This window comes from Chroicocephalus ridibundus, chromosome 1, assembly GCF_963924245.1.
Source record: "Chroicocephalus ridibundus chromosome 1, bChrRid1.1, whole genome shotgun sequence".
Lineage (NCBI taxonomy): Eukaryota > Metazoa > Chordata > Aves > Charadriiformes > Laridae > Chroicocephalus > Chroicocephalus ridibundus.
Genome location: NC_086284.1, coordinates 48,442,629 through 48,456,705, shown reverse-complemented (window position 1 = coordinate 48,456,705; position 14,077 = coordinate 48,442,629). Strand labels below are relative to the sequence as shown.

The 14,077-nt window shown below is 41.3% G+C and overlaps 1 protein-coding gene across 11 annotated transcripts in view; it reads right to left on the bottom strand.

Annotated features, from left to right (window-relative positions):
- The window catches only part of LMO7 (LIM domain 7), a 139,354-nt gene that overhangs the window by 101,996 nt on the left and 23,281 nt on the right, over positions 1 to 14,077 (bottom strand). For all 11 annotated transcript variants that reach the window (XM_063335704.1, XM_063335694.1, XM_063335795.1 and 8 more), the window contains exon 2: positions 430 to 500. In XM_063335704.1, the coding sequence (XP_063191774.1) occupies positions 430 to 500 (71 nt within the window). The remainder of the gene's footprint in view (positions 1 to 429; positions 501 to 14,077) is intronic.

The window sequence follows — 14,077 nt, the reverse complement described above, 5'->3', positions numbered from 1 at the left end:
GGATGGAGGACAAAAACCCAAACCCAAACAACAGCAGTGGGTATAGGGGTAACCGAGTGCTTTGATCCAAGCCATGGCCACACCACCTTGCGCAAACTGAAGAGAAAGCCCAGTGATACCAGGAGCATTATAATCAATCAACTGGTCAGAGGATCAGCACGACCCTGTCAATAACACATGAAAAAGTGTGTGGGACAACACACGGAACATTTAGATCTAGAAAGAGGATGTCTGAAAGCTGTTCTTCCTTCCCACGGCAAACAACAGGTATTAAAAATAAATAAATAAATAATATGTATTTATTACAAAATACGTTTGGTACTTCAAAAAAAAAATTAAAAAAAAAAAAAAAAAAATCAGAGTCCAGCAAGGAAAGAGGCCAACTGATGTTAACCTGAAGGATTCCTACGTAGATTAGTCAATACTCACTCGCACAACAGGACTCCATTTTCTAGAGCTGCTCGAAAGTCTTTGGTTCCAAAGCTTTTCCCAGTAACTGTCTGTAAAAATAAGAATTCAGAGTTAGTTGGACACGCACAGAAAATCAGGACTAGCAAGAGTATCTAAATAGTACAAAAAAAAAAAAAAAAAAGAAAAAAAACAGTAAACCAGCAAAAACTTTTTGATTCAACACTTAGTTCATAGTATTATTTTCTTATATTAATTTCAAAAGAAGCATTTGAAAACTAGTTCTTCATGCCTCAAAAGAAGTCAGATCCAACATCTTTAAGTAGTTTCCTCTAGTGTAAAACAATCTTCAGCTAAATTCTGTGGGGATACTTCTTATTTTCTAAAGCAATACCAGCCACATTGAAAAGAATAAAGTAAATTTCAAGCAGAAGTGCAAAAGAGAGAAAAAGTCTTTTATCTCCCACTTCATATTACAGCGTGTATACTCATGATATCTGGCACAAAGTATTTTAATGGGGTTGTTTTTTTTCCTGCCACTTGCACCTAAGGCAGTGTGACTAAAGAACCACTCTGGCAAGTCTGTATTACCACGTGCACATCGATTCCCATTACTTGGCAAGCCGCAGGACTATACTAATGGGACTACTTTTCATATTCAGAGTGAAAAGCAGTGAACAAGAACAATGTCTTATAAAAGATTTAAGATACCCAATGCCAAAAGCATTGCCTACAGGTTTTCAGCAGTTGTTTTCCACCAAAAAAAAAAAAAAAGAGAGAGAGAAGAGATTTGCTCCCGGCATAAACTCTCTCCATCTTGAACGAGACCATCAACGAGACCCTGCTCAAGTCTAAACTCACTTGGATTCTTCTTACTAGATCCCTTCTCTGCCCCCATCCCTTGAAGGGACTACATTTTGCAGATTTCTTCTAAACACCCAGATTAGTAACCCACACATAAGTCAGAAAAGGAGTCAACATTCCTAAAATAGTACAAAAGAGAGTTTTCTCCCAGTTGGGTATAGGAATCGAAGACTAGGAAGGGTATTTGTTTGAGCTTAGAGGTCACCGTGTTTGAGCTTAGAGGTCACCAGGTAATTATGAACCTCCCTTTGGGGATCCTGACCATCCCCGATACTTCACAGGACTTCAGGCACACAATTAAATGTGCTGTGGAACCTGCGTGCATCCAGACTAAAGCTACTGGTTACCACAGTAATTAAGGAAATTAGTAGCGAAACAAATGAGCTGTGCTTGGTAAAAGAGCAAAGGAGAGGATGCGGCTCTTTAAGGACCTGTTACATTATCACCCTATTATTTTTTTCCTAAATTGCAAAAGGAATTATAGTAACACCAGAAATGCTAGAATTTAAGCAAGTAGTTTTTATATAAGTTATTTTTTAATTAAAAAGCTGTAACTTCTATCTCCCTCTTCAGAACAAATTTAGATGTTACAAAAATCTTCTTTAGGGTTTAGGTTTTTTGCCCTAGGATTTAACAAATAAGGAGCGAGAAAGAATTATGACAAACCAACTTGACATCAGAAAAATTTCAACATGCAGGTTCAGGTAGGTGGGGTTCGGGAAGGGAATCAACCCCAAAATTTTTAACAACAAAAGATGACAGTGATTCCCCTGGGAGAACTTCATTTTATACAATATTCCTTTAACAGTCTGTTCTTAAAGAAGAGTAGATGTTGCATCTTAGTCATATCGTTTTCAAGAATCATTTCAAAACACAGCATCTGAAAATTACCCTTATCTCTAATAAAATAGGCCTTTTGCTTCCAAATTTCTATAGAAAGCTGTTATATTTAGAGATAATAATTTTGAGGAAACTAGCAAATGTTTAAATATAAACATTTGTGTTCCCTAGGTAATGGGAAATATGGGTTATAAATTAAGCCCTTCATTCTGCAAGCTAGAAACTTGAAGTTTGCATGTTATACAGCAGAACTGTACTGCAATAGGGGCTGTAGCATAGGGGTCTGGCTTTACGGTTTTGTTTCAAACTCCAACAAATTCTTAGAGTCCAAAAGTTATTCTCATTCTGGAGTTGCCGCTGACATCTACAGGACTACACAGTCCTAATGTTTGGTTTTATATAGACAGTTCACTGGTAAGTCATGCATGCAATAGATGGTGAGATGGTTCCTTCACCTAGAGTTGGGCCCATCCCAAAACTGCAGTGTCTTATATATCCACAAACAACATTCACACTGAAATTCCTTAAAAAAAAAAAAATAAAACCAAAAAACTAGAACTGCAGCATGTAGCTAAGGAGATCACTCCTCAAATATTATTCTCCAGAAGTCAAGCAGCACGTGCCACTGAAGACACAGAACGCAAGAGTGCCATGCTGCAGTGCATAATCATGTTTTCATGGTGCGTCTTGTGGTCTTTTCCACAAAAGAAAAAACAACACCACCTCAGTCTCCAAAATGGAGTGTGGAACATTTCTGACTGCCACAAAGTCTTCAGGCACATGACCTCAGGTAACTAGAAGCCACCCTTGAACAAGAAGAGAGTCCAACTTGAGTACAAGCTTGTAAATGCTACTATTAGACTTGCAGACCTCTTAAAATTACATTAGAGGGCATTACACTGGAAGCATTTTGACTAAGTTATTTGTGCATCCACTGCGGCAATCACTGATTTGATAAACAGGATGGAGCTGCCAGACCGATCTTGTGACCCTCAGATTTTGACGACTACGTGGTTTGTTGACATTACAATAAAAGCGTCGATACTGCCAAGTTAGGTTTCATTAATATTGACTTTTAAAGGATAACTAATAATTAAGTAATTAAGAGGTATTCTCAAGGAACAATTTAACACTGGTGGCTTGAAACCGAAACGTTTCCAGGTTGCACAACACCTTGAATTTGTTGATGTCACAAAAATAAGTACTCCATTTTAAACCCAGCTTCTGTACAGAGATGGAGGACTTTTCTCAGCACAGAATTTCATCTGGCTTATACTCACTGCAAGGCATCAAGCACAGCTGTAACTACCATAGCCTACATAGGAACCAAGTATCATTTTTTAAAATGATACTTTTTTTAAAAAAAAAAAAAAAGAAAGAAAAGGAAAGCCATGGACTGGCTCAGAGTTCTCTGACTTTTAAGAACTTGAGTAAGACAAAATGAATCCCAACCTGAGATATTACATCTTCAAACAATGTCTACGATTTGTGAGTCACTGTTTATTCATTAAAACTGGTTATACTGGGTGTGGTACTCTTATGTAATAGACATAATTGATTTTGGACAATTTTTCAACCACTTAGGCCATGTGAGCTACCAAATAATAAAGGCAATATCTTGCAAAAGTGTTTTTTATCCATGTTTGAACAACATCTCTTTTCAAATTATGTCTCTTTTCTCTCCTTCATTCAGATGAATCTATTCTGCTTCGTTCTCTGCCTTTTTGATAGAAAGAGCAATGACATAATTAAAGGCTATATCATAAAATCACATTTAATTGCTGCTGTAAAACAGTTTGATTTTATTTTTGTAAGTCAGCGTCCCCAAATACTTTGGTAACTTGCAATTGCCAGGTCCAAGCAATTTACTTCAAACAGTATGCAAATCAAGGTCTTTACTTAAATTTAGACATTTAAAAAAATGCTTACACACACACACGCACAGAGGGCTAGTTTAATTTCAGGTTTGCTGTGATTCCTGTAGGAGGAGGCAAATCAAGAAGAAATAACCAGACGTCAACCGTTCTGAAGATGGCATGACATCAAAATCACGATGGACTGAACAAAAAGCACCCAGCACAGAAGAATACACTGATTATACGCCTCAGTACCAAAATTAACATTGAGTACATTTCTTTGGCTTGTTCTACTAGAAGCCAAATATAGCTGATCATAATAGGCATTCTTTGCCTTAAAAGCTATTCAAAATTGAAAGATTTTTCAGTGTTAGTAAAAAATACTAAGGGAGTTCATGTCATGTTGCTTCCATGGTTTACACGGGTTTGAATGGCTTCAGCAGAAAGGCAGTTCCACCACAGGACGGCAGACGTTTTCAAATGGGTTGGCTTCCCATACATACCACCACGTGCAATTCAGAAGAGGCAGGTTTCTCAATTTAACTTTGCAGTGGTGGAAACACCAAAGCTAGACTCTTCCCCATCCAATGCAAGACTGACACCACAAATACAGGCACGCTAGCTAACCCATTCTCCGTCACAAAAGCGTTAGCTGCTCAGAAACAAGGAGGCGGCACTGCGTCCTAACCAGCCTGTCACCTAAACGATGCCTTGCTGCAGAGGAGCCAGGTACTCACCATCCAGCCGGCTCCACAGTTCACGCTGGCCAGCCGCGCTCTCTCCATCTCATTCAGAGCTCCTCTCCACCTCCCCATACGGACTGCACCATCTCAAACCATGCAAGGACCCCATGCACCAATTTGAGAGAAATTCTAACTGCACCAGCATGAAGCGCGCAGCTCCCTGATGTAGGGTCGTAGGTTAAGGATGGAATATTCAAGAAATACTGAACCATGCATGACAGCAACAGCCTAAATACAGGCTCATGCAAGGATCTCATGGGACAAGCAATTAATCAGACGGTGACCTCAAGGACACTACACTGATTTATGAACTTCAGGTCCCCTGCGGCAAGAAAAGACAAGTTTATCATGCTGCAGAGAGGACTGAGTGCTCACGTGCTGTTGGGAACTGGGACAATGATACAAATCTGATGCTGCAGTATGATCCCCACTGCAGAATTTCGTCTACGCCTGCCGGTTTCTGTGACACGGCGTGCCTCGGCAGATTACCTCTGGTCACATCTGGATCAGATGACACGGCAAATGGCTCCATCCTTACATAATCCCAGCATTACACAGCTCCGTTCACAGCCCTTGTTTGGCTCTAACCACCCTCATCCAATATATCATTCCAGAACGGCACTGTTACTGCAAGACGCACAGGGAGATATATAGGCTACACCCAAGCCAACAAGCAAGCATTCAAGCAACTCCCAATGCTCTGGCATCTGTACCGTTTGGCAGGGCCTAGAAGTAGATTCATGACATGTTTTATACGTTATTTCAAGCCCACTGCATTTTATGTACAGTTGTCACTAACATGCTGTAGCTCAGCCAGACAAATTTTACCTTGTAGGATCTGTCAAAAGCAGTAGGTACCTTTTCCTCTCTTGTGTTTCAGTAGGAACTCTTGGTTCTTCTGGACTGTGACCATGAGTAGCTGCTCTGTGGGACACTTTAGATGCAACACCTAAAGTCCTGCAAGAGGTGCTGCCTCCCCCTTCACAGCTATTTGTAGTCCCTTTTAAATGCCATGCAGGATACGAGCCCCTCTTGAACGGCATATATGGTAGCTGTCAACAAAAATGCTGCCATTATGCTCTGAAGTGAGGAGCTTGTGGTGTTTGGCCTTTGCAGACTTCCTGTCCAGTTTTCTCCTCCCCACTGGTTCTTTCTCTCTGAATATAAAAAAAAAAAAAAAAAAACCAAACCAAACCAAAAACCACAAAAAAAACCAAAACCCACAAACAAAAAAAGCCCTAACATTGCCACAATTTACTCCAGTAGTCAACTGATTTATCCAAATCCTTCTCAAAGGGTACATGACAGGGGAGAAGAACCTGGAGGAACTAGAGAGGTAGGCCCGAGCAAACCTTATGAAGTTCAACAAGGCCAAGTGCAAGGTCCTGCACTTGGGTCAGGACAATGCTCATTATCAATACAGGCTGGGGGATGATGTGATAGAGACCAGCCCTGCTGAAGAGGACTTGGGGGTACTCATGGATGAAAAGCTGGACATGAGCCAACAATGTGTGCTTGCAGCCCAGAAAGCCAATCGCATCCTGGGCTGCATCAAAAGAAGTGTGGCCAGCAGATCCAGAGAGGTGATTCTGCCCCTTTACTCTGCTCTCGTGAGACCCCACCCGGAGTACAGTGTCCAGCTCTGGAGCCCTCAGCACAAGAAGGACATAGACCTGTTGGAGTGGGTCCAGAGGGGGGCCAAGAAGATGGTCCGAGGGCTGGAGCACCTCTCCTGTGAGGACAGTCTGAGAGAGTTGGGGTTGTTCAGCCTGGAGAAGAGAAGGCTCCAGGGAGACCTTACAGCAGCCCTCCAGTACCTGAAGGGGGCCTACAAAAAGTCTGGGGAGGGGCTGTTTGCAAGGGTATGTAGTGACAGGACGAGGGGCAATGGTTTTAAACTAGAGCAGGGTAGGCTTAGATTAGACATTAGGAAGAATTTCTTTACAATGAGGGTGGTGAGACACTGGAACAGGTTGCCCAGAGAGGTGGTGGAGGCCCCATCCCTGGAGACATTCAAGGCCAGGCTTGATGAGGCTCTGAGCAACCTGATCTAGTTGAAGATGTCCCTGCTTACTGCAGGGGGGTTGGACTAGATGGCCTTTAAAGGTCCCTTCCAACCCAACACATTCTATGATTCTGTTCTATGCGATGGTAGGAACCATATTCAGAGGGTTGCTGCACGCAATCTTGAACACAGAAGTGGCAAAATGAGCCATTTGGGTAGAAAGCCTTTGGTGTTGCAGCAAACAGCCCGACCACAGCAGTAACTAGTTTTCTCAAGGTCAAGCAGTAGAAAAAAACAGCTAATTTTTTAAGCAAGCATGATCTATCTCCCTGAATTTTGCGCCCTGGGAAGATGTAGAGAAAGAACAGGCATTCACATCTTCCACCCATGGGAGAACACTGCTGGCGTTTCACCTCTGGCAGCAGGAGGGATGCCAGGTCTACAACAGCCAAAGTCATAGAGGGAACCGTGCTGCTGTCTTCCCTACTGATTACAATTTAATTCATGGTCCAACAAACTCCCGAGAGGTCAACAAGTGCTCGAGTAGCTGGTACCTACAGAGGCTTTCCCGGTCAGCTGCCCAGCAATGAACTTCTGACACTGCCCAGCCTAACACCTGCACAGGAGTCAAAAGCAGGGCCTGGATTTCTACAGAAGGGAGGTCCTCATTTCAAGTCCTCAAAATTCATTGCTAAAATCCATGACAGGCATGACTCCACTAAGCAAAAGAGCTGGGGTGGCTAGAAATAAGAAGAAAAATATCTACCAAGAATGAATATCTACCACGAGATGAATATTTTTGCCATTGATCACTTATGCTGGTCGATGTGAATGTCTCCCTTTGTATCCGTAAGGCTTCTGCTCTTCAGCTGGAATAATTCCTGCTCTGTTGCTCAATGCAAAGCTGTAGTCTCCTGTTTAACCCCATACCCCAAATCCCTGGGCATCGTTTAATTTCAGAGGATGTGGAAATTTTTCAATCTTCAGCCAAAACTGCCTTTGATAACAAACCAGAACAGGCATTTATAAAAGGAAATGACTGATTATTGAAAAAGTCTTACTGTTATTTTCTATCATCAGCATAATGATGGGGTCTTATTGTGGTATGCCTTCTGGACAGACATGCCAAGACTCCTGAAATAACATACAACTACATTTTTACAAAAGATGAAGAAAAACAATGAATAAGGGGCACGCAAGGAGGCACATGATTACTGCTGTGGAAGGTGCGAGAAGTATAAATCTCCACTCATCAGCCGCTTACACTCTGTTTTTTCAGCTCTTCTGTCAAATTGCATAGAAAAATACAATCTGAAGGATGGAAGTGAAGTTTTTCTTCCAATATTTAAGGGAAGCCCTTGACTTCAGGGAACAATACTGCAGAAAGAGCAAGGATAAACATTAGGGATCAATCAATTCAGTCAAGCTTCCCCGTCCCCCTCCCCGCAATCCTGCAAAACAGCAAGATAAGTAAGCCTACTGTTGTTTATACAGATGACTGTACTGACAGGTGTCAAACTAGGAAAAACAACTTAGTTTGTGTGATAAAAATGGTCTCACTGTATATGCAGAGATGGGCAGCATAAATTAGATGGAGGTAGATGTTCCAGTAGGATGTAAAACTTGCGAATGCAAAGTAAAGTTTGAATGACTAGGAACCTCTGAAAAAAACAAATCATTGACATTTTATTGTAATGATATAGGTACATCTGATTCATTTGGAAACAACTAATTCCATAAACAATTTAAATGAGCAAGAGTTCTAAAGCTGACACCCTAATTGAGGCATGCTGATTTTAACTTTAATCAAGTATTTACTTTCTCACGTGTATTTGTAACTAACTTCAGTTAAATAAAAGTGAGTATTTATACACCTTCCCAAAATAATATGAGAGTAGCATGATTATTTTAAGGTTTGCCAGATGAGCTCCATACTAATTCAGTGACTGGGGGTAAAAGAAGGGTGGCAGTGGGCACCTTAACTGTTAAGTGTTCTTAATTAAGCAGAGAAAAGGACAAAATCGTCATGAGGAAACAAACGTCCAGACATACAGTTCACCCCCAAAACAACCAGAAACCAACCAGTGAGTTCCTGAAACATGCAAAAAACTCGTTGATTGAAAGTTGTCTTTTTCAAGTAATTCACAGTATAATGGTGGTGTACCAGAGCTAGGTGTTTCTTTCTGCCACGGGGAGGGGGGGGGAAATGTTTTTGGTTTTTTTTTTTGTTTGTTTTTTTGTTTGTTTGTTTTGTTTTTTTTTTTTTAAATTAAACATACCCAGGGAATGAGGAATATGAAGGAATGATTTCTAGAAAAGTGATTGACTAACAGAAGAAGTGGTGAGCAGAGACTCCAATTTCACTGATTAGATATCTTTTAATGATCCTGTTTCACCACACATGCGCTCTCATGCTAGCCAACTTTTGAACTTGCCCATTGTGAAAGCCAGTCACTCCGTATGCCATTTCTTAAACTTTTTTCGGAAATGTCTTCGTTGTTACCTGACTTCAAGTTGTTAATGCCTTCCCAATCAGGGGAATAAGGGAACAAGAGATAAACAAATCTATGCATAGCTGTGTCTCACATGGACTCCCACATAGCATCCACCTGGGGCACAGAAAAAGCTTGCCCTGGACAGAAAGTCAGTCTGTTCTCAGCATCTCCCTTAGGTTGCTGAAATAAAAAGACTAGAAGTACATCAGCAACAACACGGCTTAGAAAAGAGGACTTGCGAGAAGACTTAAACACAGCACTGACAGAAGGTTTTGTAGGGCTGAATGAGCAGTCCAGTCACAGAAGTCGTCCATCATCTTCCTGCCATCCTGAAATGGCAACGGAGCCTCCTTTCCCATTCTCTACTTCATGCCCATATGAAGGGTTTACATTTAGAAAGCGTCCTGCAGTCACCCAGATGATTTTGTGCTTTAATTAGTATTAAAAATGTAAAAAAACAACAACAACAACAACAAAAAACCCCAAACCACATTCCCCTCTAAGTCCCTCACACATCTCACTGTCTCCCAATACCCCCAAAACGACCACGGCAATTGAGCCAGGATTTGCGAGCACTGGGGAAGGGCACCACAGGGCTGGAGCCACAGCACACCGGAGATGAGAGGGGGATAACGTTTGGACTTTGTGCAGATTCTTGAGAGGCTTAACATACCCAAAGATCCAGTGATTCAGTGCCCTGACAGCCAGGCGGTACGTGACCGATGGGACGGCCAGCCACGTGCCCTCACAAAGAACTTCAAGTTCGGGCAATAATAATAATAATAAAAAACCTCACCCCGAAAACCTCTATGCAAAATCCGTTTACACCATTGCTTATACTAAAGGAGGAAAACAAAGTTTATGACAACTGCAGCACTTCAGTTTCAGATGAACCAAGAAAAAAAAAAAATAAATATTTGTTTTTACAAGCTTCAATTAAGATAGAGGCATTACCTGAAATATTAACAGATAAAAATGTTAGTGATACTAAAATCACATTTGTCTAGGGCAAATGTAAAGAAAGGATTAAAGCAAATACAAACTCGAACTTTTTTTGCTGTAGAGGTACTAAAAATCACATTTGTCTAACATTTTAATCTATTATTTTATATTTAGTATCTTACATAATGTCTCCACTTCACTGTAACTTTAAATATTTTGTTCTTGTTCATTTAGAACAAACGATAAATGCAAGCTATAAAGAGCATTGTGGCGTTTGTATTTCCTAAGTTTATGGCTCAGTTTTACTACTATTGTAATTCCAGGTCAGAGAGTATACGCTGCAAGTTTCAATACTGGTTGTCGTTTCATTAGCATTTGTTTTTATAGGAAAGACCTTTGCTTACGCTAATTAAGAAGAATATACTACAACTCTCCTGCTATTTGCAAGCAGGTCCCTGCTGGGATTATTTAGGTAAGTGGCCGAGCAATACAGAGATACCAAATGAAATGGCCAAAACCAGAGCACACTTCTGCCCTAGATGGCAGTTATCTGTTACAAATCAACTGCTTTGGTTCCTGGGTGTATCTAATACTTTGATTTCTTCATATATTTTAAATACCCGTGGTTCTCCAGAAGGCAAGTTGCCGGTGCCATGAGTAAAACCAGGGATCTAACCGCAAGGTCCTGAAACTACCTTCGGCAGAAAGAGGAGAAAGGCATCAGAGAAAAAGAATGCGCACAGAAGAAGGAAATGCTTTAGATACAATTGCTTTTGCGTGTTGAGCGAGGTTATTCATGCATGGAAGTAGTTTCTTGTTATTACTGGAGATTTGTCAATCTTTGCAAATTTTTCAGCCTTTTACTGGAAGCAGCACTTTGAGCGGCGTACATACTGAGACGTGGTTTGAGCCAGCTCCAGCCAAAAACATTCACCAACCCCCCCGCCCCCACCCCCACATGCGCGCACATAGGGTTTGGGGAACCAAGAGCCATCTCTTGCCAGGTCTTCCCTCCCGTCCCCACCGTCCCTCCCCTCTTCCGTCTCCTTCTGCACACACAGGTTTCCAACCCATTTCACCAGGTTTACTTATCTCATTAACACGGCAGCAGATGGACAGCGAGCAAAGAAATTGTGCGGAAACGAACATTTAACAGGGTCAAAAAGACACCGTAAAGGCAATTAGCATCACGTATGGAGTCTGGAAAAAATAGCCACGACCCCACTTCCCGTAAACTATGGTGCTTGGCATTAATTGCAGCGCTTAAACAGCAGCTTTTAGAAATTTCATTGTTATCTAGCAACAGTTATGTAGAAATAAACTATCGGGTGGAAGCCACTGAAATTAATGCTGGTTAAGCATTAGAGCTTCAGCTGTAGAAATATTATGCTGTTTTCTGAAGCTGGAATAATTCAGGGGGAAGGATTAGCATAAGAGAACTCCACTGATATGATCCGTTCGAATCAAAATAAAAGCAACACTGTAAAGGTCTTGAATACTGCTGTGTTTATTAGTTGGGTTTGTTTTTTCTCAACTACATTTAAGTTCTAAGAAATGAGAGTGAGCAAGCAGTAGGAGAAGCTATATAGAACTGCAGCGTCAAGCAAAATGGTAATTCGGGTTTTTTAGGAATTTTTAAAGTCTGAAGTTTAAAGGAATATAAACACGTACAAAAAATTATATTGGGATATTTGAAGCACCCTGTGCGGGCACCAAGTTACTAAGCTGCGAGTGAGGCTTCTGAAGGCTCCATTTCCCAAGGCTCATAGACAGATACTGCATCACAGGTCATGAGCTCGTGTATCACAGCGCTGGCCGGCAGAGGACATTGCCACTGCCGCGCAGCACCATCTAATGAGAGACGCCAGGTACAGCATATGACCAGAGGCTTTGTGCTTACATGTAGTCCCTCTCCTTGGCAGGAGATGAAAGAAACTGCCTCTGGCAAAGAAATTAAATAATTGCAGTCAGAGGAGGAAGGATGGCTACGGAGGAAATTGAAGTCCAAGGGAGCCGCAAAAGGACGGCGTGCATCTGCAAAGATGACAGGAGCACAACCAGAGGAGGCAGAATATCAGTCTGGGCAAAGGAATAAGGAAGTTTATGCTCAGTAAGTTTTGCTGACAAACTCTTGTCTCTGATTCGGTTTTTGAGGAGTTCTAAAATATGAGTGCTGCCCTTTTAAAGGATTTAAATATAAAGGAATATTTGATGAACACGTAGCAAGTTACTGAAGTGTCTATGTACTTGGAGAACTCCAAAACAAACCTACTCTTGTGCTTGATCACACAGCTTTCAGCTTTTCAGGGGATCCTATTCCAGCTACGCCTCCTTCAAGACCTTTCCGTCAACTCACAGCAGACGTGGTTTCATCCTGAACAGTGGCCTACGCTACTCACACATTTTTCATAACTATATATTCCCCCCCCTCCCCGCCCAAGATGTAACTCCTTCGCTGTTTGAGATGTATTTGCCTTTACAAAAATAAAATATTGCTAACAGAAATCAGGGATCAGGCTACCTTTGACCTCAAAATCAAGACTTCACTCCACTTAAAGACTAAAGATGACATGAAAAGGGTCCTTCTTAATGTACCACACTGCCCTGTCATCTGTCTTTCCTATATGAACGTTTTGGTCTACTCATTTGAGTATTTATTAATCCAAATACAGCACTATCAAACTCTTATTCTCCATGGAACTGTTCTGCTTGGTTTGCAAAGCCACAGATACAAGAAGTATTAGCAGCTGTCAAAGTCATAGGTGGCCCTGCGCAGGAATAACTGCTGCACTTCAGAGAATTAAGGTAAGAACATAACGGAGAGATTGTGGTCCAGAAAGGAAGCCGCAAGTCACAATTGCTGGTCTTCCAAACTCTTCCAACACTTCCCCCTTACTATCTTTCTTCTTCGACATCGTCACTCACCACTCCATTTCTGACCCAGGCTGAGCATCGATACAACCCAAGCATTACTCAACCACCTCCGGCGTGACACTTCCTCCAGCCATTTTATTGCGCCTCTGCAAATGCAGCTTTATTTATTTGATTGTTTAAGGAGCCAAACTGGTTCGACAGAGTGCTTGCCTCCTCCCCTGGGTGTGTTTAGAGGAGCCCAAGATAAGACTGACTGTCATAGCAGCTACACAGAGTTGCTATGTACACTGCCCAGAGGTAGGGTTTAATTACTAGGCGAAAGCAGCCAATCTCCCCCTTATTACAGAAGACAATTATAATTTGCTTATATTTATTATGACATCCTTGGAGAAGTGTTCGTGACTCTTAGTAAACAATTCCATACCTTCCAAGGGGAGAGGCAGAAATTTACCCCACAGTTTCCATATTCAACCCAGTAAGCATTTAAAATGTGAATCCTCAACACCCAGTTCTTTTTATACCATTAAAAAATTCCATGTTGCTGAAAACATTCATGTATTTTCCTCTGGAAAAAAAAAAAAAAGACGACAATATATTACATAATTTATCTGCATATGGCTGACACGTCCTTTCTCAAAGGGAGACGCTGACCTTAAGTCCCGTGAGAGGTTCCAAATTGTAGGGGGCCGGTTCAGATACATTCACATAACCTCTCCTAATGATACAGCCACACTGATTAAAAGAGCCACGCAAAATGCCCACAAGAAAAGGACTGAGATGCAAGCAAACAAATTGTACCAGAAAATGTTCTATCCAGAGCTATAAAAAACACCCTTGGAAGACTACTCTGATCCATTCATTTAGTAGGATTACACTTGTACCTTGTAACCACAGAAAAGATGCACTTTTTGGATTATAAACAGATGCATGTACTTTGGGCATTTTTCATCTCTAGCTTAACTTTCTTTTGTCCTTAAGAATAACCTCGCATTAAATGGAGTAATATTATCAGTAACTCATATGGTTTCTCTTCAAGGGAGAATATCTGTG